Source organism: Tyto alba, unplaced genomic scaffold (genome assembly GCF_018691265.1).
Source record: "Tyto alba isolate M040663 unplaced genomic scaffold, T.alba_DEE_v4.0 Super-Scaffold_38, whole genome shotgun sequence".
In the NCBI taxonomy this organism is placed as follows: domain Eukaryota; kingdom Metazoa; phylum Chordata; class Aves; order Strigiformes; family Tytonidae; genus Tyto; species Tyto alba.
The window spans coordinates 23,992,715-24,015,636 of NW_024881313.1; the positions used below are offsets into that span (position 1 = coordinate 23,992,715).

The following is a 22,922-nucleotide window of genomic DNA, read 5'->3' on the forward strand; positions in this document are numbered from 1 at the left end:
TTCATTGTCAGGAACATGACATTTATTGCCCTGACACCTGTATCATAAAATTAAGTTTACTTTAGAACTTACTCCATTTGAAATCCATGCTAAACAGTCAAGAGTGCTTTGAGAGGTCATGTTAAAGACAACAGTTATTGTCAGGGAGCTTTTTTCCCCTCAACAGTTAGAAAAGTAAGCCATCATTTTAGGTATCATTCATAAGCAAGACAGTGATAAACTATTTGTATCTGCAGCTTCTCTCACAGAAAAGACAAAAAGAAAATCAAGTCTCTTCTCTCTCAAATTAATTTGACAATTAGCTTTTATTTTAGAAGCATTTTTGGGTATAGTGATGAAGCATATGATACTACCACAGCTGTGATATCAGTATAATAATATGGATATATTTATTCAAAATAACATACTAGACCTATGGGGCAGAGTTGGAAAATACCTAAAATAGCATTTGTTTGGCCACTGGATGCTGATGGAACTTGTGACAACCCTGTGACTATGCTGGTGTTTGCATTGATCAAAAAATACTGCTTGGGAGTAGGATTTTGATCTCTACACTGTCAGCACCTGTCTGTAGCTGGTTTCCTTTAAAATACTCTCTGCACCTTCCCTAAGGACCCATTTCAATCCTCCTTTTTTCAAAATTGCATCAGTCTTCTAAAATTAAATTTTAAATGAGCCTTCATGTCTGCTTTAGAGAAAACACAAATAAAAAGTTGGATTTGCATTATGTCTTCCTTAGAAGCTGCTGTCAGAAGTAAAATTAGTTGCCTTGAGTAGCCATGCTACTTAGAGGAAAAATAATGAAATTACAAACTGCTTCTAAAACAAGAAAATTGTTAATTATTAAGGGAAGGAAAAAAAATTATTCAGAAGTGAGTACTTGACAAACAAGTTATTTAAACATTTGAGTTTTTTCAGTTTTGTAAGCAGTCTGTGCTTGTAATTAAGACATTACGGCTCCCAAGGAAACCCCTTAACATTATTTGTTGAGCATGGTAGGTACAGTGGGTCTGTATAATAGGTAATGTATAATTATATAATATCAATAATGGTTTATGCGTTTTTTTGAAAGCAACTGTAAATCTGAACATAATTTTATGCAGAAAAATAAAGTAATTGCATCAATAAAATGATGTCCTCGGTTTAAAAAACCCCACAAGATAATATGTGAATGTAAATGTAATTCCCTACTTTTTATTTACAGCTGGTAAATTTTAATTTGAGTTAAACACATGTTAATTAAAATACATTTCACCAGCTACTTATAAAATTAAGCACTATTTTGTTTGATGTTGGTAGAAACAGGAAATTTGAAGTGATGTCTACTGCTACAGCTGTTTGCAGTCCTTATATAACACCAGATGTGAGATTGATGTATCTGCATTTTGTCCTCTCCTGTGAATTGCAAGTGATCAAACAGGCAAAAGCATAATGACAGGATGATTGGACAAGTTTAGCACAAAGGGAATTGTTCAAGACATTCATAAATCACTGCACAACCACGCACACAGTGAAAGAAATCTTACTGTAATGACATAGATAAGCAAAACCATTTACATCTATGACGAATTTCAAATACAAGTATATTAATTATAGAAAATGTCTTTGACATATCTTAACTAGTAGTCTTTTGAAAGATGTAGTACTAAAAGACACACAAAACTAGGTGTTTTCTAAAAAGTAGGTGTGACAAACCAATAGTGTAAAAACAAAAATAATTCCACAAATTTATTTTTGTTATTAAGTTATCCTTATCTAAACAAGCTCTGCTATGACATACAGATGCTAGAAGGAGTAATCATGTATTTAAATGTTGCTCTATTGCAAAACAAGTGTGTTGGTAAAATCTGCTAAAGCATCAGCCATACTTTGCTTTTTCTGTTGCTAGAGCCAATCTGCGAATGTTTGCTATGCAACCAGCTGCTGCCTCCTGCAGAGTTTCATCTGTAGAGCCTATCATAGCCAGTAGGAGCTAGTAAAAATACAAAAGAGAAACAGCATAAGCGTGCTATTATTTAAATAATATTCAAATATATTTACATAATAAAATACTAAAAATCATATTAACAACACTGTATTATATATGTACATACACATATATGTATAGTATACATATATGTATTAACATACATATAGAGCACAATGCTTTATATTCTATCATATTTGTACCTGTGAATTGATATTTTCATATCTGATTTTCTGTTTATTGTATCATGTCTGTCTATTGGCTGTGACTTGGATTTTTTCTTGTAATTAGAAATTGCATATGCTTTATTTGAAATCTTGGTTTTCTCCCCAATATATACTAGAAAATTTGTACATGCTCAAGATTTTTAATAAACAAAGCCATGCTTTTTTTTTTTTTTGATCTTGATCATGAAACTGGATCCATGTGAATGGACCCTAGTGTCCCATTGTCTGAAGTAGGTTTCTTTAATGTTGCAGCAAACAAATCACATTAAGCTGCTTGAGGGATACAGATCTGGGCAAATAAGTCTTAAACATTTGCATGTAAAAGTAAATAAACAAAGCTCAAGGCACCAAATTTTTGGAGCTGATTCAGCTTTTCAGTCATGTGGAGTAAATCCTTTAATCTGGAAGTCATTCAATTTTTTCAGTGGAAATTCCCTTGGAGTAAGGTACTGTTCAACACAAGTATGACATAAGACAGGCCTTTATGACAAAACATTTTTACATATCAGAAAACCATTAATAATGGGTTTGGATCTCACTGCTTCCATGTGTTGCAAGTCAGTGATGCAACTGCAAATACAGTATATGCTGGAAAACAGAAGACTCTTACTTAGCTTAAATCAGCTCCATGCAACCCTCAGATTTCTGAAAATCTGCCAATCTTGATGCGTGTTCAGGTATTTTGAAGTTCAGACAGCTCTAATTAAAGCCTATATTTTCAGTCTGCAATACTTAGGATTCTGTGTTCACCCAAACAATGTTAAGTCAAACCACAGAGAAATCTGTTATCACTCAACTCTGGTGCATATTTTTCATACAGCTAAAATATTACACAAAATTATGAACTGCTAAATATAAAAGCATAAATTGAATGCAGACATCAAATTCGTATGCTACCTTTTTCTAACCTTCCAGCAATCGTGAGGCATGGGCCACAGCTGCACACATATGGTATTTGCTTAGAGAGATCAAAGCATTTTATACTTGAGGATGTATTTGTGTTAGCCAAATGTACAAAACAAGCAACTTGCCATTCACCTTTCACACTCTGACCCCTACATGTAACTTGTAAGACTGCCCGTGATAGGCCTGAATTATGTCAAAAAGAGTATTATGTAAATTAAGCAGCAGTAATAAATTTTTCTAGCAATTCTTCTTCCTATAATTTCCACTACCATAATCAGATGTCTATGTACAAGTAGCTAGATAAGAATTCTTAAAGTATGAACACTACTGAAAGGATTATCCAGAGTTAAAATGACATGAAAAAGAAATTATATGAGAAAGCTTTATGTTCTTATACTTTATTTGCATAAAAAAGCTGGGCCAGGGTCACAAACCAGAGAAATCAGTGGAAGTTTCACCACTGACATCAGTTGGAAGCAAGACCAAGCAGCACATCTCTATATAATGATAAAGCTGCTCTACAAAGCACAAAGGCCAGAATGCAAGTCTTATTACCTGCTTAACTTCTTTTTATTTTTCTTAAGAAATATTGCCGGAGGAAGATATTTCTTCCTTGCTATTTCCCACCAGCTGATTTCTCATCAGTTTAAACTATAAAGTGTTTCTCTGGGTGCCTCACAACTTTCTTATATAACTTACAGAGGAAAACTGGTATAGTATAGATCCTTCATATCCCTGACTCAAACCCAAAAATATGTATGCACGTACTGTTCCTATGGTGGTTTTGGTAAAGCCATAAGTTTCAAATTTGGGGGCAAGGAAACTATATGCCTTATGTGATTATTCACTGCATCTTCACAAATCTAAAGCAAGGCTTTTTCAGTGCAGTGAGTGCAGAACTCAAACTTTCATAATAATTTCAGCATAAGACTTGTTATCAATGCATAAGAGCACAAGTTCATCACAAAAATAATGTTTTGGAGATACATTGTCTAGTAGAAATACAGCAAAAAGCAAAAATAGACCTTTTCTTTTATTATGACTACATGTTAGATAGGAGTCAGTTCAAGGTTATTTGTTTCTTTTAGCCACCACTTCTTTCTAGGCTAGGTATTTCTATGTCACTTTCCATGAAGAGCTCAATATTAAGCAATGGCAATGGCTGTAGGGAAGGGTCTGTGCTCTTTGTTGCAGCTGCATTTTGAAAATAAGCATTAGGTATCAAAGAACTGTATACTACACAACACCGGTTCAAAGTACCCAAATAGATGGCTAAAGAATTATTGGTTCTAATGCAACCAATGCAAATGCAGTTTTAATAAAGGCATCAAATAGTGATTTTTTTTTTCCCTCTGAGTTCAGGAGATCAAGGATCAGTTGCTCTTTAATTTGTTGTTCTTCTAAATCACTTGCCAGTGGCAACATGTGTAAGAACTGCCACGTCATACAAAATGCTGTACTACACTGTGTCTCAGTATTTTTACAATACAACTTTGAAGAAATATTCTTGGAAACACAGTCATATACAGTAGCTGCCTCTGAGGACTGCGGGTATACAGCAACATTTGTCAGTTAACCTACTCCTTGTGTGCTAACAGAAAGACAGCTGAAGAAAAGATAATAAAAAATGCAAAATATTTCAAGGTAAGTAGGTAATTCCATATTTAGGGATCTAACTTTGAAGATTTTTATATAAATCCTGCCTTAAATGAAATAAAATTTCATTCTTTTTGTACATATGAGAAAGTTATAATTCTTTCATGTCCTGATTGCCACTCCTTGACCCTTTCATGGGTTCAGTTCAATTAACTGGCCATTTGGGTCATCCAATTCAGGTATGGAAATGTATTCATAGATAGTATACACAGACTATATCCACATACTAGATGTATTTGACAAGACCAAGAAATCTTTTTTTATTCCAATGCACCAGTGCAATATAACATGTCCTTTTTCTTGATGCAATGCCCTTGAACTTCATGTATCCCTTTCCTTTACTGTTCAGGTATTGTTTTCTGACACATGTAAATGTTAACAGATGTGAGAAGCAGTAAAAAAGCATGTGGTACAAATGCTTCTTTCTGGCACATAAGAGGCAGTTTCCATAGACAGAGAAAACATTTGCAGCACTATGTAGCCTTCATTTTCTGTTGGCAGGTATCTATATTCTAAGGCGAGAGTCCAAAATTTTTTGCACAGTTAGCACGTCATACCAGCAAATAAGCACAAATACAAGCTGTTTGGAGAACATACTGAGCATATGTAGCATTTCTGGATTCCAAAAGCAAGAGCAACGAACAGCCAAATCATTTAAATGTTCAGAACAAATAAGATTTTGCTATTACTATCCCAGCTTTAAAATAGCACAGAATTGTGATACTATATTAGGATTGCACAATCATAGAATAGTTCAAAATGGAAGGGATATCAGGAGGTCTCTAGCCCAATCTCATGCTCAAAGCAGAGTTGGGTGCAAGGCTAAACCAGGTTGCTCAGTTTTAGCCAGCCTGATCTTGAAAACCTCCAAGGATGGGGATGGCACAACCACTTTGGACAACCTATTGCAGTGTTTGACTGTGCTCGTAGACAAAAAGGTTTTGCCTGCATTCAGCTATTCTTGTTTCAGTTTATTCAGTTTGATGACTGACCTCCTTGTAGGTACTGGAAGGCTGCTATTGAGTCTGCTTGAAGTGCTCTCTTCTCAAGGCTGAAAAAGCCCAGTTTCCTTAGTTTCTCCGCATAGGGCAAGTGCTCCAGCTCTTTACTGTCCTGGTTCTCCTCTGCTGAACCTACTATGTTTTATCTGTGTCTTCCCCATACCAGAGGCCAAAGCTAGGTACAGTATTCTACATGTGGTGTAATGAGTACTAATGGGAACAATCACTTCTCTCAATCTACTGGCTGTGCTCCTGTTCATACAGCTCAGTATCGTCTCTTCTCTGCTGTCAGGACACAGCGCTGGCTAATGTTCTGCTTGCTCTCTAATAAAATCTCAATACCCTTTTCAGTAAAACTGCTCCTCAGTCAGTCAGCACCTAGCCTGTATCACTGCAAGGGCAAGTTCAAGTCTTTCTCAGGTGCAGGACTTTGTATTTGTCCTTGCTGAATTTTGTAATGTTCCTGTTGGTCTGCTCCAGCCCTGCCTAGGTATCTCCAGTGGGCAGCCCTTCCCTTGACTGTAACAAAACCGTGTCCCCTGCACCAACTGGCGATTAGGTGTCATTGCAAACTGTATGAATAAGCAGTCCATTGTCTTTCTCAGGTCACTGACAAACATGTTAACTGGGACAGGTCCCAACAGAGAGACCCCTTCAGCCGACCCCTTGTCACCAGACTCCAGGTAGAGTAGAACCCATTAACTATAACCTCTGAGCTGGATCATCCAACCAGTTTTAATCCATTTGGTTGTTTACACATCTAGACTATAACACATTGCAACTTGGACAGAACTATGCTGTGGGAAATGGTATTGAAAACTTCGCTAAAGCCAAGGTAAATGACATCCACTGCTCTCCTCTCATCTACAAACTTTGACACATAGAGAGCAATCAGGTTGACCTTCGGCAAATCTAAGCTGACTGTTCCAAGTCATCTCCTCCTTGTACCCAGAAATCTGTTCCGAGAGGATTCCTTCCATGAGGCTGATCCATCTATAGTGCCCCAGACTGGGAGAAGGAATTATTGCTCTGAATACATGCTTTGCAAACTCTTATTGTTGAGTCTTACTATCTCCGGCATACCAAAGGTGTAACAAAACCATAAAGTCTTTTGTTCCTCAGGGCAGTAGTAAGAGGTAAGGGGATAAGCCACAATACTTGCTAGCATAGTCATGCATCATGAATGTTGTCACCTTCCCCTGTCTGAAGGTGTAACTTCCTTCCACATAGTATCTTTACCATCACAAAATAACCTATTGAAAAAATATTATTTCAAACAAGATAACACAAGCATCAACATAAGAACTCACAGAAGTGTCATTTCAAAATGGGTATGGATCCCTGGATGAGTAAGACAGTAATAAAAATGGTCTAGTAATTCTCTTTTCTAGGCAGATGTCTTTCTAGAATTTTTCACTTCAAAAAGAAATAGTGCAAGGGGATTTGAAAGCAGAAAAATTTACACAAGTGTTGTACCAACAAACACCAAATCTGACAAAATCTCAGATGGTAGTGATGCTCCATGTACGGGTTACAATAATTTATCAGTACTCCCTTTCCTTTAGTCACAGTCATTGCAGCATCCAGAATCATGGACAGGAAGAATGAAACATAGGAAGTGATGTTTTCAGAAAGAATACAGTTTCCCTTTAAATAAGGGTTTAGTCACATGATGTGTCTACAAGTTTTCCAAAACAGTGGAAAGTGTAGAAAAATGCTGCTGGAAAGACGTTCTCTTGCTCATACAAAACAGATAAAAGATCAGCTTATTCAATGCTCTGGAGTCCTGTGAACATGAAAGCAAGTAATGAATAAAGAATAACTATAAAAAAAATATTTTAAACCGTTTTTTTTTCCCTGGTTTCTTTAGGTTTTCTGCTCTGTAAAGTGAATTTTATTTGATTTTTTCTAATCAGAAGGAAACATGGACAAACTCCTTCAACAAGATTCATATCTATACTGGGAAGCTAGTCAGAGTTCACATAGAGCTTAAAATTCCTGGAACTGAAGACATTTACTTCAATACAACATCTTGTAGATTGACATAGCATTTCCACTTGGTGGTAGGACTTGCCATTTTTTTTTAAATTTAGATTTAGTATCTGACTTCTTTCACATGCGGCATTTCCTAAAGGATGCTAAATTTCTAGCACTGTGATCTCCTAATTGCGTAACATTTCTTTTCCAAAAAAGAAATTTTTCACATGCTTTTTATAAATCTAACCTAAAAGAAAAAAATACTTTAAATAAAAGCATATGGTAGAAGCTTATCCAAGAAAGTATCAGCCTAGATCCAGCCAGCATTTTCTAACTTTCAACACCATATTGCACACTGGAAAATATTAAAGCACCTAGTTTGAGTGTTATGTTACACGTATTCCTATGAAAATACTTCTCATAAAATTAAATTATAAATAATAAAACATACTGCACAATCAAAGCATAATGAAGGTTAAGGTAAGTCACTGTTTCTAAACTAAAATTCAGGCCAATTTCCTGTTTTCCTCTTTCAGCTGAGTAAAAGGGTAAGACAACGTGTACCATGCACAGTCTCCCAAGAAGATGCTCGTGTAAATTCCGGGGTGTTTTCTGCTAATTTTGTTTTTCTCAGGTGGCACAAGGAGAATAGAATTCAGACATAATGTTCTGTGTGGCAGGGAATACTCTGAGCTAGCAGATGAACCAAACCCAGTATCAAGAAAGTCCAGTAAAGGCAAAAGATGGGCAGGGCAGACACTTACTGTGCCGATTCTCTCTTGTACAACGTCTCTCCTCTCCGAGACTAAAGTCAGAGCAGCCCCTGGTGTAGCCTAGTTCACTCATTCTGAATGTAAAGAGGTGGGAACTGAAGCTCTCTGGTTGGGGTGGGAGAAATCCTAGGAAGATTGCATCTCTCCCATGAAACACATCTCTATTGTGGCAGCCATGGAAAAGGGTTAACAACCTCTTGGAGTCACTCAAGCATGGCTGGAGGGGCGAGGAGCTCCAAAGGATACAGCTTGGGCTAAGGTATACCTGGTATACATGGTGGTGGTAAGCAGGCTGGCCAGGAGCTGTCTCTGCTTTCTCATTTTTCCCTTCCTCCCTCAGAAAACCAGTGAAAGAGTACAGGGGCAGGCAAATCTATGCACTTTCTTCAAACAGGTGTGGGACATATTAGTACGAGGACAAACTTGTCTGCAGTCTGTGGGGCACTTCCAGGTATTAAACCATCTCACCTATTTCAGGACTTAAGACAGGTGACTTGTCCTCGGCAAGTTGTTACTTTTTCCTATGTGACTGCCTGTGCCTGTTGGTAAACTGAATCCCACCAAATTCCTGGGAAACAAGGGAGAAAAAAGAGTAGGGCTTGATAGATTATTCAGTGAAGTATTTTGAACATATGATTACTGGTACCTTACCATGCGATGTTTACTATTTATTTAGAACACACAGCTTCAGTGAACTTCAACTGGTTTTACACCATGATGGAAAATCCGTCTGGGTACAGCTTCATTTTTTTTTGTTTTTCCTACCTGCTATCTGTCCTGTTTTGTCTATTTATTTTGTTTAGTCAACTCCTGTATCAAAACTAAACTGAATGGTATTTGGTACAAGGACCATATTTCTGCAACACCTCTGAGTTGTGCCTACTACAATGAGGACAGCACTCTTGAAAAGAAATACTCTTGAGCACACACTAATAAAATGCAAAATAAAAATATAGTTCTCATACTCTCCAAGTTTAAGTATTACATTGCATTACTTTGGAGAAATACATACACCCTGAATGCCTAAAGGGAACTGTAATATGGTACACACTTCAAGTACACATACATACTTGCAAGCTTTTATATATCCACAAAATATAAATAAACCCTACAGCTCTCTATCTCATCTGTATTAATTGTCTATTTCTTATAGTCATATAATTACTTTGAGAAAGACGCCTCACTTCTGTGCAAAGACATAATAAATGGACAGAGAACTTTGAATATCAGTGACAAGGAGAAAGTGAACAAAATGCTAAACGGTGAAATGTAAAATAGTTTAAAAACTGTAAACTTGTAGGTCACTTTAAAGTACACTAAGTTTAAAGGTTTTCCCATCTCAAGTTGTTACCTATAGGACTTCACTGGGATATTTCCAACAATTTCAGATGTACATCTGACTAAATATAAACTTATCATGGGAAGGTAATATAGCTAAATAAAACTAGTAATAAAAATAATTTCTAATCTTTGTTTAAAAGGTACGATTATGTGTAACCAATTGGAGTCCTTACAGGCAGATAGTTTGAATCTACATTCAGCTGTAAGATGTCTGGTGCAATATTAAGAAAGAATTCAATCATTATGAACATTCCAACGTACAAAGAGTCTTATGGGATATAAAATTCATCCCACAAAAAGAAATAGGCAGATCTGATAATCCAGAAGTGATGAAGCCCAGGCTCTTACAGCATATTTTTATTTGAATCACTTTCTGTATTTTATTTTTATTTCATCATAGTTTTCAAGAGAAGATTAACATATAAAAGGCTTTTGGTGGGATAGAGAGAATAAAGAATTTTTTCATAATCTCAATAGAGTGACATTTTAAAAAAGCTTTTTTCAGTTCTCTGGAAATTAATTTTATTAAAACAGGAGCCTGCTTACTTACTACATGTAATGGACATTCAAAACAGTAAACATGTCACGGATGTTCCTTTCCTTTCATAATGTAGTTTGGCTCAGTAACATGTTGGGGACTATCCTTCCCTAATATTGCTGCCAGTCTGATCAATCTTTCCCCTTTGTATTTCCTGCTCCTTTTCTATACTTACCTGCTTTTTCATACTTTGTTTTCTTTTTCATTTTACAGGACCATGACTTTTACCTTGCCTTTCCTTCCCAAATATTACTTAGGAAGCAGAATGGGAACTTGAGAAAGAATTACTAATTCAGTTTTGCTTTTCCAAATTTGTTAACGTTGCTATCAATATGAATACTATAATTTTGTCTGTCTGTCTGCCTCTTGAAGTCATACGAAGATTATATGAAAGTTAAGAAGGGGCAGTTGCAAATAAACTATCAGCAGCAAGTTGGAGGAAAAAAAGGAGGCTTAAACTGTCCATTAACCCTCACATGACAAAGGGTTCTGCCCGACTTCTCAGCAATACCCTGAAAATATGGTGCGTTTTTTTTTCTCTGGTTTGTCTGACATTCCTGAAATGCCCTATAACTACTCTGAACATTGAACTGCAGCAAAGAGACACCACAGTTTCCAGACTAGTGACAAATTTTGCAATGTTTACCTCAAAATGTATCTTATCCTGAGAACAGGGTACAAAGTCTGACTGTACTAGTATTTGTAAAGTATGTTAAATCTACTGGTATGCGTGAATTGACTTCAAACTCTCTTCTGTATTCAATTCCGAGTACTGATTTTGATCTCTAAAGTTAATATAGCTTTAGGTCCAATGGTCTAAGTGTCGATCTCTCTGCCCATATACGCTCATTATAATCAAAACCAGTGGGGTGCTTTTGCTGGTAAACCTTACATATGAAAGTCTGGGGATAAAAGCAGATGTTCTCACTGTAGATCCATACAATAGCATTTATTTCAAATAGCAAGCCAGGGTATTTTAAAGCTGTTTTTTTAATGGCATGCAAGAAGACTGATTTATAATCTCATGTTTTTAGATGTGTGGGTGGCAACAGCGCATACATTTACATAAACTGGAAGATGAGTGGTACAGTACAATTTGTCTGGTTTTAGACTAGTAAATGTAATGCTCAGAATACGGCATAAATAAATGTATAGATGGTATGAACACAGCTCAGTTTTATTCATATAAATATGAAACTCTGAATGTGATGAAGCAAGAAATGAGCTGCAGTTGTTCATGGGCAAAAGTCCATGTGTAGTTCACATATTCATTCATATCTGTAGATTTAAATATATGATATCAGAGAATTAAATATATATCAGAAAAAAGTGAAAGCAACAATGAATGTAGAGTGGAAGTTACTTTTCAAGATTGTCAAACTGCTTCTTTTTTGTTATTAGAGAAAAACATAAGGAATAAATTATTTTATATTGTGGAGTCAACTTCCTACAATCAACCCAAATTTCTGAGTCACTTGAGCATTTATTTATGAACAGTCTGATACAGTGGTCATAAAATACATTTACTAGTGCTGGAAATCTGTGTGCTTTCCTAAAGTCTGTGTTGTGGAAAAACATTACCATGCACACTTACTGTGTCAGATAAATGCTTTGTTTTTTTTTGTGATTAAAACATAAGGGGTACCCTGAATTAGCACTCCATTTAGGTCATATTCAACCAAAGTATTTGTGATTTGCATATAGTTCTCTAGAGTGGAGTCAGATATTCTTTAAAAAAGAAGCAAAACATCTCCCCCAAACCACTCAAGGACTCACTCTGGCCACAAACTGCCTGAGTGGCTGCCGGATTTTGGAAGCTTTGTGAGATCAGAGATTTTTAAAGACACTGAGTAGCCTGCAACCAAGCAAGCAATAATACCTGCCTGCCTGAGTTGTGTATGTCATCCAGGAAATACTAGAGGTCCTGATCTGCTTCTTTCCCTCTCTAAAGATGTAACTATGAAATAAGGAATGAAAAATTAACTAATAGAAGTTAAATTTAAAACTTTATTTTCCTCAACTTTTTTATTGGGTAATTGCTCAACTTTAATTCCAAGCTTCAAGTTCTGGGGACGTTTTTGGCTTAATCATTTGCTTGGGCTTTTTTAGTTTTATAAAAAGAAAGTTATAGTTGTGCTTGGGCAAGCAGAGGTTGTAGCACATGTATAAAAGCTCTGCTAAAGCTGGTTAAAGCATGCAGGGGAAGATGTGAAAATGTATTTCCTAAAATCATGTAACTCTGTGCTTTAATACAAAAAGAAAAAATTAATGTGGGCCTTTTAGCTGAATGCTACCACTGTAAAAGGTAAAAAGAATCACTATTAATACTCTAATCTTGGCATGGAAGTTACTTTGTATCTCAGGTAGGATGAAATGGCTAGGAAGGTTGGTTAACTAGCTACCCAAAATATTATTTTACGACACTAATACTAGCACAAGAACATTATTAACAGCATGTAGGACATTCCTGGGTGAGTATACTTGGGGCACACTGCCACCTAATTATAACAATATGTGGAATCTGGTATAAGACACGGCACTATTCCCACATGGGAAACGTTCCCTTTTTCATCAGTTCCCAACTCAGAGAGGCCACTTTTTCATGAAAACAGTGCATCACGTGCTTGAATCATGATAAAATTAAGGAACTTAACATCATTTCCTGAACAGGAGCACTTTTATGCAGAATATTGGTATTCACCGACAATTCCCTCGTATGCATTTGTGATGCTAAAGAATTGAACAGAATATCAGTTTCTCCCCACAATCCACAGTAAGTCAATACAAATTTAAAGATAAATAACTCCTATATTTAACTACAACTGTTATGAGAATTCTTGGATTATGAGAAGAAGAGCAGAAAGACTAACAGAAACAGCCTGATCAACAATTGTGAACTGCCGTTTGCAACTGTCTCTCATCTCTACTACCATGAAGAACTTTATTATCAGCTAAGTTTGCAACCTCACCATTCACCACCCTTCCCACTATCATTCATGAAACACTGAATGGCAAGATCCCTTGGCTGCAAAACTTGATCTTAATTGCTACACTTTGATTCCTCATTTTAAACTAATTATTTATCCTTTGATATCCTTTGAGAATGTCGTCTTATTGCATAGCAGTTTAACTTCTTTCAGAGTTTTTGGTGAAGAGTGCTGCTGAATCCACTCTTAAAATCCAAGCATGGCCAGTTCAACACTTTCAAATAGCATTAGGATTATTGCACACGAATAGACTATACAACTGATGAAAAGAGAAAATGATTTGAGAAGCAAAAGACTAATAAAATATTCTCTATACAGTGAAAGTCCAGCAAATCCAGTACAAAAATATGATAGACCTTCTTTAGAAATATACACTCCATTAGATTATAATGCCTCTGAAGGCCAGCAGTTATGTCTCTTTGGAATTCTGCAAAGGAGTTAATGCAGTCTAATGACTGTTGGGAGTTGTGCAGATGGCACATATACAGTGTGCAGAGATAACAAGAGCAAATAAACTTGGATTCATCCCACATACCTGTGGTCAAGGTAGACAGTAGGCAAGAACTAGTGAAAGACTGAACTTCCAGATGGCAATTCTGATTTTAGGTGTTCTAAGTACCTTCTGAAGATTTTTAACCTTTCTATATTGCCACAGAGCCCTAAATTACGTAACTTAGCCAGAGTCCAGGATTTGAAACTGTCATACCTGTATGGCAGTATGGAAGCACCTTTGTGAGTGTCTGCATTTTCAATCCTATATCCAGAAGTGTAATTTTATTTTTCTCTTTATCTTCAGCATAAATGCAATGAGTAGACTATATACAACCTAAATTAAATTTCTATCTAGCTTTTCAGTTTCCCCAGATCCAAAAATAACATCCAATTTGCAGTGTATCAGACTCCTTTGGTAATTAAATAGCTTTATTGGCTAATATTCTCTTACTTTAATATTTTCTTCAAAACTTCCAGAGATTAAATGTATCTTAAACTGTGGCAAGAAATCCTGCACTGGTTAGCAGCTGGTAAATACAGCGAATTGTCATCCTTGGAGATAAATGTGGAATAAAATAAAATAAATTTCCAATAAAATTAAATTGTATGGACTTTCACTCATAGTCTAGGAGAAGATACATTTTAGCTTTTTACATACAACTGATTCTTATATAATAATAATTGCATTGGCAATTCATAACCTGACCCTGCCCTCACTCAAGCCAGGACATAATTCTCATCAGCCTCATGCCACCCATCATCCCTGTCAGGTCTTTAGGCTTTATGCCAAAGTACAGAATACTGACCAGGAACATTAACACTATCATGTAATCAATACATTGCAAATGGACTTTTCCTTAGCATCTTTACCTTGAAAGTGACAGCAATGAGATGTGTCATATTACTTAAAATATACTGCATAGTTCTCTTTGAAATGGTGGTAGAGATGACAGTGACTGGGGCTTGAAGACAATTTGAACCGAGTGACTGATTCTAAAGGAAGAAGAAAAAAATAAAGAAGTTTGCACAGATGACAATGAGTCATAGAATCACAGGATCACAGAATACCAAGTTGGAAGGGACCTCAAGGATCATCTGGTCTAACCTTTCTTGGCAAAAGCACAGTCTAGACAAGATGGCCTAGCACCATGTCCAGCTGAATCATAAAAGCGTTCAATGTTGGGGAATCCACCACTTCACTGGGGAGATTATTCCAGTGGCTGATGGTTCTCATTGTGAAAAATCTTCCTGTTGTGTCCAATCAGAATCTCCCCTGCAATAACTTTTCCCCTTTACCCCTTGTCTTTTCCACATGACTCCTTGTAAAAAGGGAGTCTCTATCTTCTTTGTAGTCACCCTTTAAATACTGGAACATGGTGATAAGGTCTCCCCTAAACCTTCTCTTCTCAAGGCTGAACAAACCCAGTCCTCTCAGACTTTCCTCACATGGCAGGCTTCCCAGTCCCTTGATCATCTTCATGGCCCTTCTCTGGGCCCTCTCCAGCCTGTCCACATTTTTTGCATGGTGAGGCCCAAAACTGAACACAGTGTTCCAGGTGTGGCCTGACAAGTGCTGAGTAGAGTGAGATAATGACTTCCTCCTCTCTGCTGGTGATGCCCTTGTTGATGCAACCCAGCACCTTGTTGGTTTTCTTTGCTGCTGCAGCTCACCGTTCACTCATATTGAGCTTGTTGACCACCAGGACCCCCAGGTACCTTTTCACAGGTAGATCCCAGCCTGTGCTGCACTCCTGGATTATGTTTTCCCAGGTGCAAGACCTTACGCTTGTTCTTGCTGAACTTCACAGGGTTCTTGTTAGCCTACTCTACCAGCCTATCCCAGGTCTTCCTGCAGGGTGGTTCTCCCTTCCAAAGTGTCCACTTCTCCACTCAGTTTGCTATCATTAGCAAACTTCATCAGTTTACACTTAATCCCATCATTCAGGTCACTTAAGATATTAAACAGTGTTGGGCCCAATATTGATCCCTGGGTCACCCTACTTGTGACAGGTTGCCAGTTTGAAAAGGAGCTATTTCCCCCCACCCTCTGGGTGCGGCCTGACAGCCAGTTCCCCACCCCCCACATAGACCACTTGTCTAGACCATAACACATCAGTTTCTCGAGGAGGAGGCTATGGGGAACCATATCAAAAGCCTTGGAGAAATCCAGGTAAACAACATCCACTGCTCGCCCCACATCAACCGAGCAGGTTACTTTGTTGTAGAAAGCATTCAGGTTTGTCAAGGGCAACTTGCCCTTGGTGAATCTGTGCTGGCTTTTCCCAATCACATGCTTCACTTGACTTGTGATAGCCCCCAGGAGGATTTGTTCCATAACCTTCCCAGGGATTCAAGTAAGACTGATGGGCCTATCATTTCCTGGATCCTCCTTAAAGACCTTCTTGTAGATGGAGGTGACAATAGCCTTCTTCCAGTCCTTTGGGATGTCTCCCAGTCTCTATGACTTCTCAAAGATTATGGAGAGCAGCCTTGCAATGACGTTAGCCAGCTCTATTAGCACCCTCAGGTGGATAACATCAGGGTCCATCTATCTGTAGGGGTCAAGCTCCTGTAATACTTCACATACCAACTCTTCCTTCACTGATGGTGGGTCTGTGTTTGCATCAGCCTGGATTTCTGTTCCCAAGGCCGGGGGCCCAAAAGTGCTGGTAAAGACAGAGGTGAAGAAAGTGTTGAGAACCTCTGCCTTTTCAGCATTGTTGGTGACTAAGTCATCTCTCCTGTTAAACAGCAGGTCAATATTTTCCTTCTGTTTCTGCTCATTGTTTACATACATGAAGAACCCTTTTTTACAGTTTGTAGCATCTCTGTCCAATTTCAATCTGACCTGAGCTTTTGCTTTCCTAACTGCATCTCTTCATGCCCTGGCAACGCCCTTGTAGTTCTCAAGAGGTATTTGTTCACTTTTCCATCTCTGGTATGCTTCTCTTTTGGTTTTGACCAGACTCAGATTGCAGTTATGCAAGGAAGGGTCTCTTGCTCCACCTACTTCCCTTATCTTTAAAAGGATGAACTGCTTTTGTGCTTCCAGGAGAGCGTTCTTGAAAAACTCCCAGCACTTGCTAACTCCTTTATCCTCCATGGAAGCTTCTCATGGAATCCCTCCCAACTGAGTTCCAAACAAGCTGAAGTTTGATCTTCTAAAATCTAAACCCTTTGTATTAGTAAAAATCTTCAGCATGCTCAGCAGGATCCTAAAATCCACAATATTGTGATCACTGCAGCCAAGGCTATCACTAACTGAGATATTACAAAGCAGGTGTTCTTAGTTTATGAGTAGCAAGTCCAGCAGTGCCTCATTCCTGGTTGGCACATCTAACGTTTATATGAGGAAGCAGTCCTCTACACATTCCAGGAACTTGATGACGTGTGAGGTGCTGTATTGTTCTTCCAACAAATGTCTGGGTAGTTGAAGTCACCGATAAGAACCAGGTTCTGTTGACCTGAAACTTGCTTAAGTGACCCAAATATCGCTTCATTGGCCTTATTGTCTTGGTTTGGAGGTCAGTAGCAGATGCCTATTGTAAGATCCCCCTTGGAGATGACCTCTCTGATCTTGACCCAGAGGCATTTGCTAGGGCTTCCACAATCACCATAATTGATTTCTATACATTCAGGGTTCTCCCTACCATAGAGCGCGACTCCTCCTCCTCTTCTTCCCTGCCTGTCTTTACGAAACAGCCTATAGCCATCCATTGCAATCCTCCAGTCACGTGAGTTGTCCCACCATGATTCAGTTATTCCTATGATACCATAACTTTCTGATGGGGCACGGAGCTCCAGTTCCTCCTTTTTGTTCCCCAGCTTGTGTGCATTGGTATACATGCACTTGAGGTGGTTGGTCTTCCGGTTTTCATCTTGAGAGGCAGTTAAGGAACAATTGTTGCTGCTTTGGTTGGCTTGGCTTATTCTCCAGTTGGTTGCAATGGACCCCATCCTCCGAGTCCTTCAGTTTAAAGCCCGTCTCACCAAGTTGTCCAGCCTGCTGCCAAAGATTCCCTTGCCTCTTCTAGACAGGTGGATCCCATCCCTCCCTAACAAGCTATTGTCATCAAAGAATGTCCCATTGTCATAATGAATGCATAATTCAGTACATTAAGTACTGCTGACTGACAATTCAGCCTCTATTTACACATATGTATGTATATGTACATGTATGTGTACATATATATATGCATATTGATCTTGGTATTCCTTATGTCTTATGTTCAGCTTCTTTGAATAGCTCCTTACATATAAGGAAACTATTTTTGATCATCTGAATGCCAAATAAAATTACCTGGCATTCCACCCCTGCGCATTAAGCCCAGTATCTCTCAATTAAGAAAACAAATTTTAATATCTGACAATTTAGCTCAGATATTATTCCATAAACATAAAAATATTTTAATACTCTTCTTTCTTATTATTGCCAAATTAAAGAGAAACATTTCCCATAGTCAGAAGGATAAGACGGTGACAGGGAACTAAACAATTGCAAGAAGCTGCTCTGTGTATTTTTGTGGTTTAGAAATAGTGCCAAGTCGGAAGGAAAAGACATTCTCTGCATTTTCTAAAGCAAGATAAATACAGAAAAGAAATATAGATGGAAGATGGAACTGCTATCTATGGACTCTGCCAGATTCCTTGGCTTTTTGGCACACCTATTGAAGCTGGCAGTCTTAGTCAGTAGCAATCTTTTCCATTAAAAGAAGCAGCATACATTTTGGTTTAACATACTTTGTTTGTGCATTTTTAAGCTTCAAAAATGTCTATTTAAATTTTTTTTTAATGATTCCTTCTGCACAGTTGGCTGCAATTGCACTTATTTGAAGTGGCTCATTTATCACTAAAAGAGCTGCAGGGCACAGCTACTGTTAAACAGCTCCAACAAACTTACAGCTTAGTGGGACAAGCTTCTTTTTATAAGACTAAAAGATGTTTAAAATGTGCCAAGAGGAGTTTTATGCCAGCCTCTAGGTTTGTTACCCAAATGTTGCTAAATTAGAGGTCTCCTGAAGCACAGAGTTTGGGCAAAGATAAGCTGATCTCCCTTAGGCTGCTGCTTTTCCCATCCAGGATCAGCCAGATTTTACCAGAACACTTGCTACGTATCATAAACTTTAGTAATGTGAAATTCTGAAAAATAATCTAAAGTCTGAGGCTTAATCTACACTGAAGCCAAACTTCGTTACCTTTGGCAATAGTGCAAAAGCAAAATGTTTTACATGTAAGTACTCTAACTTTATGAATGGTGAAATTTTGCTTATTATGAAGGTAAAGGCTTACTAGTTTCTGTTTCCTGGAGCTGAAACTCCAGGAGGGAGTGTTCAGGGAACATTCCCAGTAGGGAAATGTTCACACTTGGCAGTTGCTAACACAATAGAAACTGCATTGGTGCAACACTGTCAACTTTCATAAATCCTTCTGAAACGAAGCAAAGTATGTCAGTATTGGGCTTAGTTTATGGAACCTCCTATCTGAAACTTTAAAGCGTGATGTGCTCGATACATTTGTGGGTGAAAGGCCTGGGCATACTTTCTGTAGACAAGACATGCATAAATTTTGCCATCTAGTGTCCTCTTTCTTGATGTCCAAGAACTGTAAGAACTGATTTGTAAAAAGGAACAGGCATCAGCTTGGAGTATATGCCAAACACACAGTCTCTCCAGCCAGAACTGTGGAGCCTGAATAGAGCCAACCATGACAGTTAAAAAGTGGGTTCTTCTAAACTTAAAATAATAATATAAATATATAAATATGCAAATAGATACTATTGTATCCCAATAATATTATTGTATAGATATTATATGAAATATTTTGAATGGATTTATAAAAATCTTATCTTAAACCTTAATGAGTATTTTAAAACTCTATATTCTGTATTCAGTGTTCTTAGCAAAGGCCCCCCCAAAAAACAATCAAGCCCATAGCCGAATACTTCTAAAGAAGTAGGTGCCAGTGCTTTTGCATTTCATTTTATAAATTTCATACATATATGGTTTGTGGCAAAAAGTTGGGTTTTGAATGTCTTCAGTAGAAATTACTATTAATTGTCTTCCGTATTTTGTAATTCACATCTATTTATTTCACAAAGATGGTCTCATGAAAGTCTTTTCACATAAAATGGTTAGCCAAAACTTTTTGTAGAGATTTACGGCTTTAGCAAACAATGACAAATATTCTAGGAGCTCTGTACAATAGAATACACACATTTTTTTCTTTTTTAATACAGTCATTATAACAAAGTATATAAGAACTCTCCAAATATTAAATCTACATTTCACAGTAACATGCTTAGGAGCAAGCTTTGCCTACCTTATTTTACTAAGCAGTTGAAATTAGGTTTTCAGCATCCCTGGTGAAGTTCCTAGAAGCTACAACAATTGATATTCTAGAAGGTATCTATTAATATTTTGTAATATTAAGAAAATGGAGCACTTACATGTTGTGCAAATACATGCAAATTCTTGAATATATTTTATGGCTGTTTTTAAATTGTGAATTATTCTTATAAAAATGAGAACTAACCAGCTAACTCGTCTGACATTATAAAGTGTATTGACAACAATTAAAATCTGATTTAATCTCCTGAAAAAAAAAATCAACTTGTATCACAAGGTCTAAACTACAGTAACAATATCACCTAAATTTTACCCCTGTGCATGAAGGCCAACAATACACCATGTGAAGGTCTAACCTGGGGAACAGTTTCCAAAATGACATGGAAATCAAAGTAGAAAATTGGCCAAATATGAACTTTGAGGGTACTGTGGCCAAACAGAATAATGAAAATCTTTGATGTTCAAACAGATCTTATATAGAAACAGGGAAGTTATTTTGCCTGTTTTAAGTATTCATGCAGATATTACTGGAATACTGAATTCTGTTCTGATGTATGTTGAAATTAAGTTCAAAAGAGAAGTTTAAAAATAAAAAATTCAGAACTGACACAAATGTAATTAAAGTATTAAAAAGACATAGATCCTATCAGAGGTTACACTTGCTAAAAAGATGACAATGTGACAATCTGATCTTAATAAGAATGTATATGAGAACAGAAGTTATGTCGGGCTTTTCAGTTTACCAAGCAACAGTATCATATATATAATTGCATAAGATAAAGCTAGACAAACCCTAGTCTACAAATAAGGTGCAAGTGTTTTTATGGGGAAGGTATTTAACTACTGGAACAAATTATGATGGCTCTAGTGGATTTTCCATCGCTGGAATTTTTTAAGTAAAGAGTCAGTGTTTTTCTAAAAGATATACTCTATTCCAAACAGAAGTAAATTGAAGCAATGTCTCTGGTTTGTATGAGCAAGGCTAGTCAGACTAGATCATTAAAATGTTCCTTTCTATCATTATAATGTATGTACCTATGATGATTTAACATGAGAATAGTGTTCAATTTACTGGACTATAATCTTATTCAGGCTTTTTAAATACTGGCACATTACCTTTCTTCCAGCCCTGCAACTTCCCCTGTACCACAAGCTTGTTGAAAATCAACATTCAGGAGGATATTAATTTAAATTCAGCTGTCTGAAAGCTAGCTGTTTAGTCTGAGCTAGTCACCCAGGTCCTTTCTATGCTCAGTGGAGAAAACTAGGCACTTTCATAAGTCTATTCCTTCAAGGTATCTTGGGCATCTATTTTCAGCTAGGACAAGTCTGCAGGTGCCTCTCTTTCCATTGACTACAGAAGGTGTCTTAGACTACTTTAAACTCCATACCTAAAAGTGGCCAAAGTTAGATGAAAGCAATCCATCATTAATAGTCCAAAGATCTTTTTCAAAATCCCTGGATTTAAGTTACTTAGATCCACTAATTTAAGACATCTGGCTTTTTTAGATCATGTTCAAAGTGTGCTTCAGTTACTGCTGGGCAAATAGTGTTTCATCACCATTACAGCATATAAATGCATCTCATCTGCATTTTTCTAAGAAAAGAATAAATAAACTTTTTAAATAGCTCTTTCTTATTGCACTATTATCCAGAATTTTGTAGTTCCTATCTAATAAGGAACTGGATTGTATATTCATCTAAACAAGTTTTCCACTGCCTTGGGATGGGAATCACTGCATTAAACAGATACCTATAGTATAGATGTGCAGATCTAAACTTTGAACCTGCACTCCCATTATAGCCAAAGGAGACCAGAAAATTCTGCCAGTAGACACTGAGGTGCCTTATCTTTGCATAAATGTCCAAATTAGGAGAGATGAAACACAGTAAAGAATCTATTCCTCTTCCTTGACTATTATAAGAATTTGGATTACTATTTTAGATGGGCATGTCAACAGTGTAAACATTTAAAGTTAAGATGAATTATGACCTTGATGAATTTTGTTCTTCTACAACCTGATTGTGGGTGTTTATTTTCCTTTGTTCCTACTTTCTTTCATTACTTTAATAATTGCCTCAGAGGTCTCATAAGCCTCATCATAAAAGACTGGTCTCAACTCTCTACGTGATGACGCTATTCAAACTTCCTAAGCCTTCTTTAAACAGAAATAATGATATTCCACAAAAACAGATCATTTGTATCACTTACAAAGTCAGAAATTAACTTCCACAATATCAGAAATTAACTTCCACAATAGATTACTTTTTATCTTTCTTCATTTTTGAAGTAAAAATTACCAGGAATAATCAGTTACATGTTTTTTACTTGGATATACTTTGAATCTTCTGAAGTATCTGAAGTATTTTAGAAGGAATATTATGAGCAGTTTCCTGAGTGCCTACACACACCACAATCCCCACTCACTCACTTCAGAAGCATATCCCAATCTACAGCTTGACAACATAACCAAGAAAAAATGTGACTGCAACACAGAGAAGCATTGTACTAGTTTGACATGGTGACACGGTCTCTAGGACAATGATTTGAATATTCTTTCAGGATCTTCAGATGACTTGAATTCTTCCTTTAAAACATACTTAGACTAATCTTTTCACTATTAAAGTAGTTGCACTTTCTCATCTGCCTGTGCCTTGCAGAACAGTTTTTCTAGAATTCATCTTAAAAGAGCATCCCTATAAAAAAATCAATG

General features: G+C 37.0%; 1 protein-coding gene across 3 annotated transcripts in view; it reads right to left on the minus strand.

Annotated features, from left to right (window-relative positions):
* Positions 1-286: 286 nt before the first annotated feature.
* The window catches only part of ODAD2 (outer dynein arm docking complex subunit 2), an 87,356-nt gene continuing 64,720 nt past the window's right edge, over positions 287-22,922 (minus strand). For all 3 annotated transcript variants that reach the window (XM_042802225.1, XM_042802223.1, XM_042802224.1), the window contains one exon: positions 287-1,972. In XM_042802225.1, coding sequence (XP_042658159.1) covers positions 1,859-1,972 — 114 coding nt within the window. In that variant the 3' untranslated portion in view covers positions 287-1,858. The remainder of the gene's footprint in view (positions 1,973-22,922) is intronic.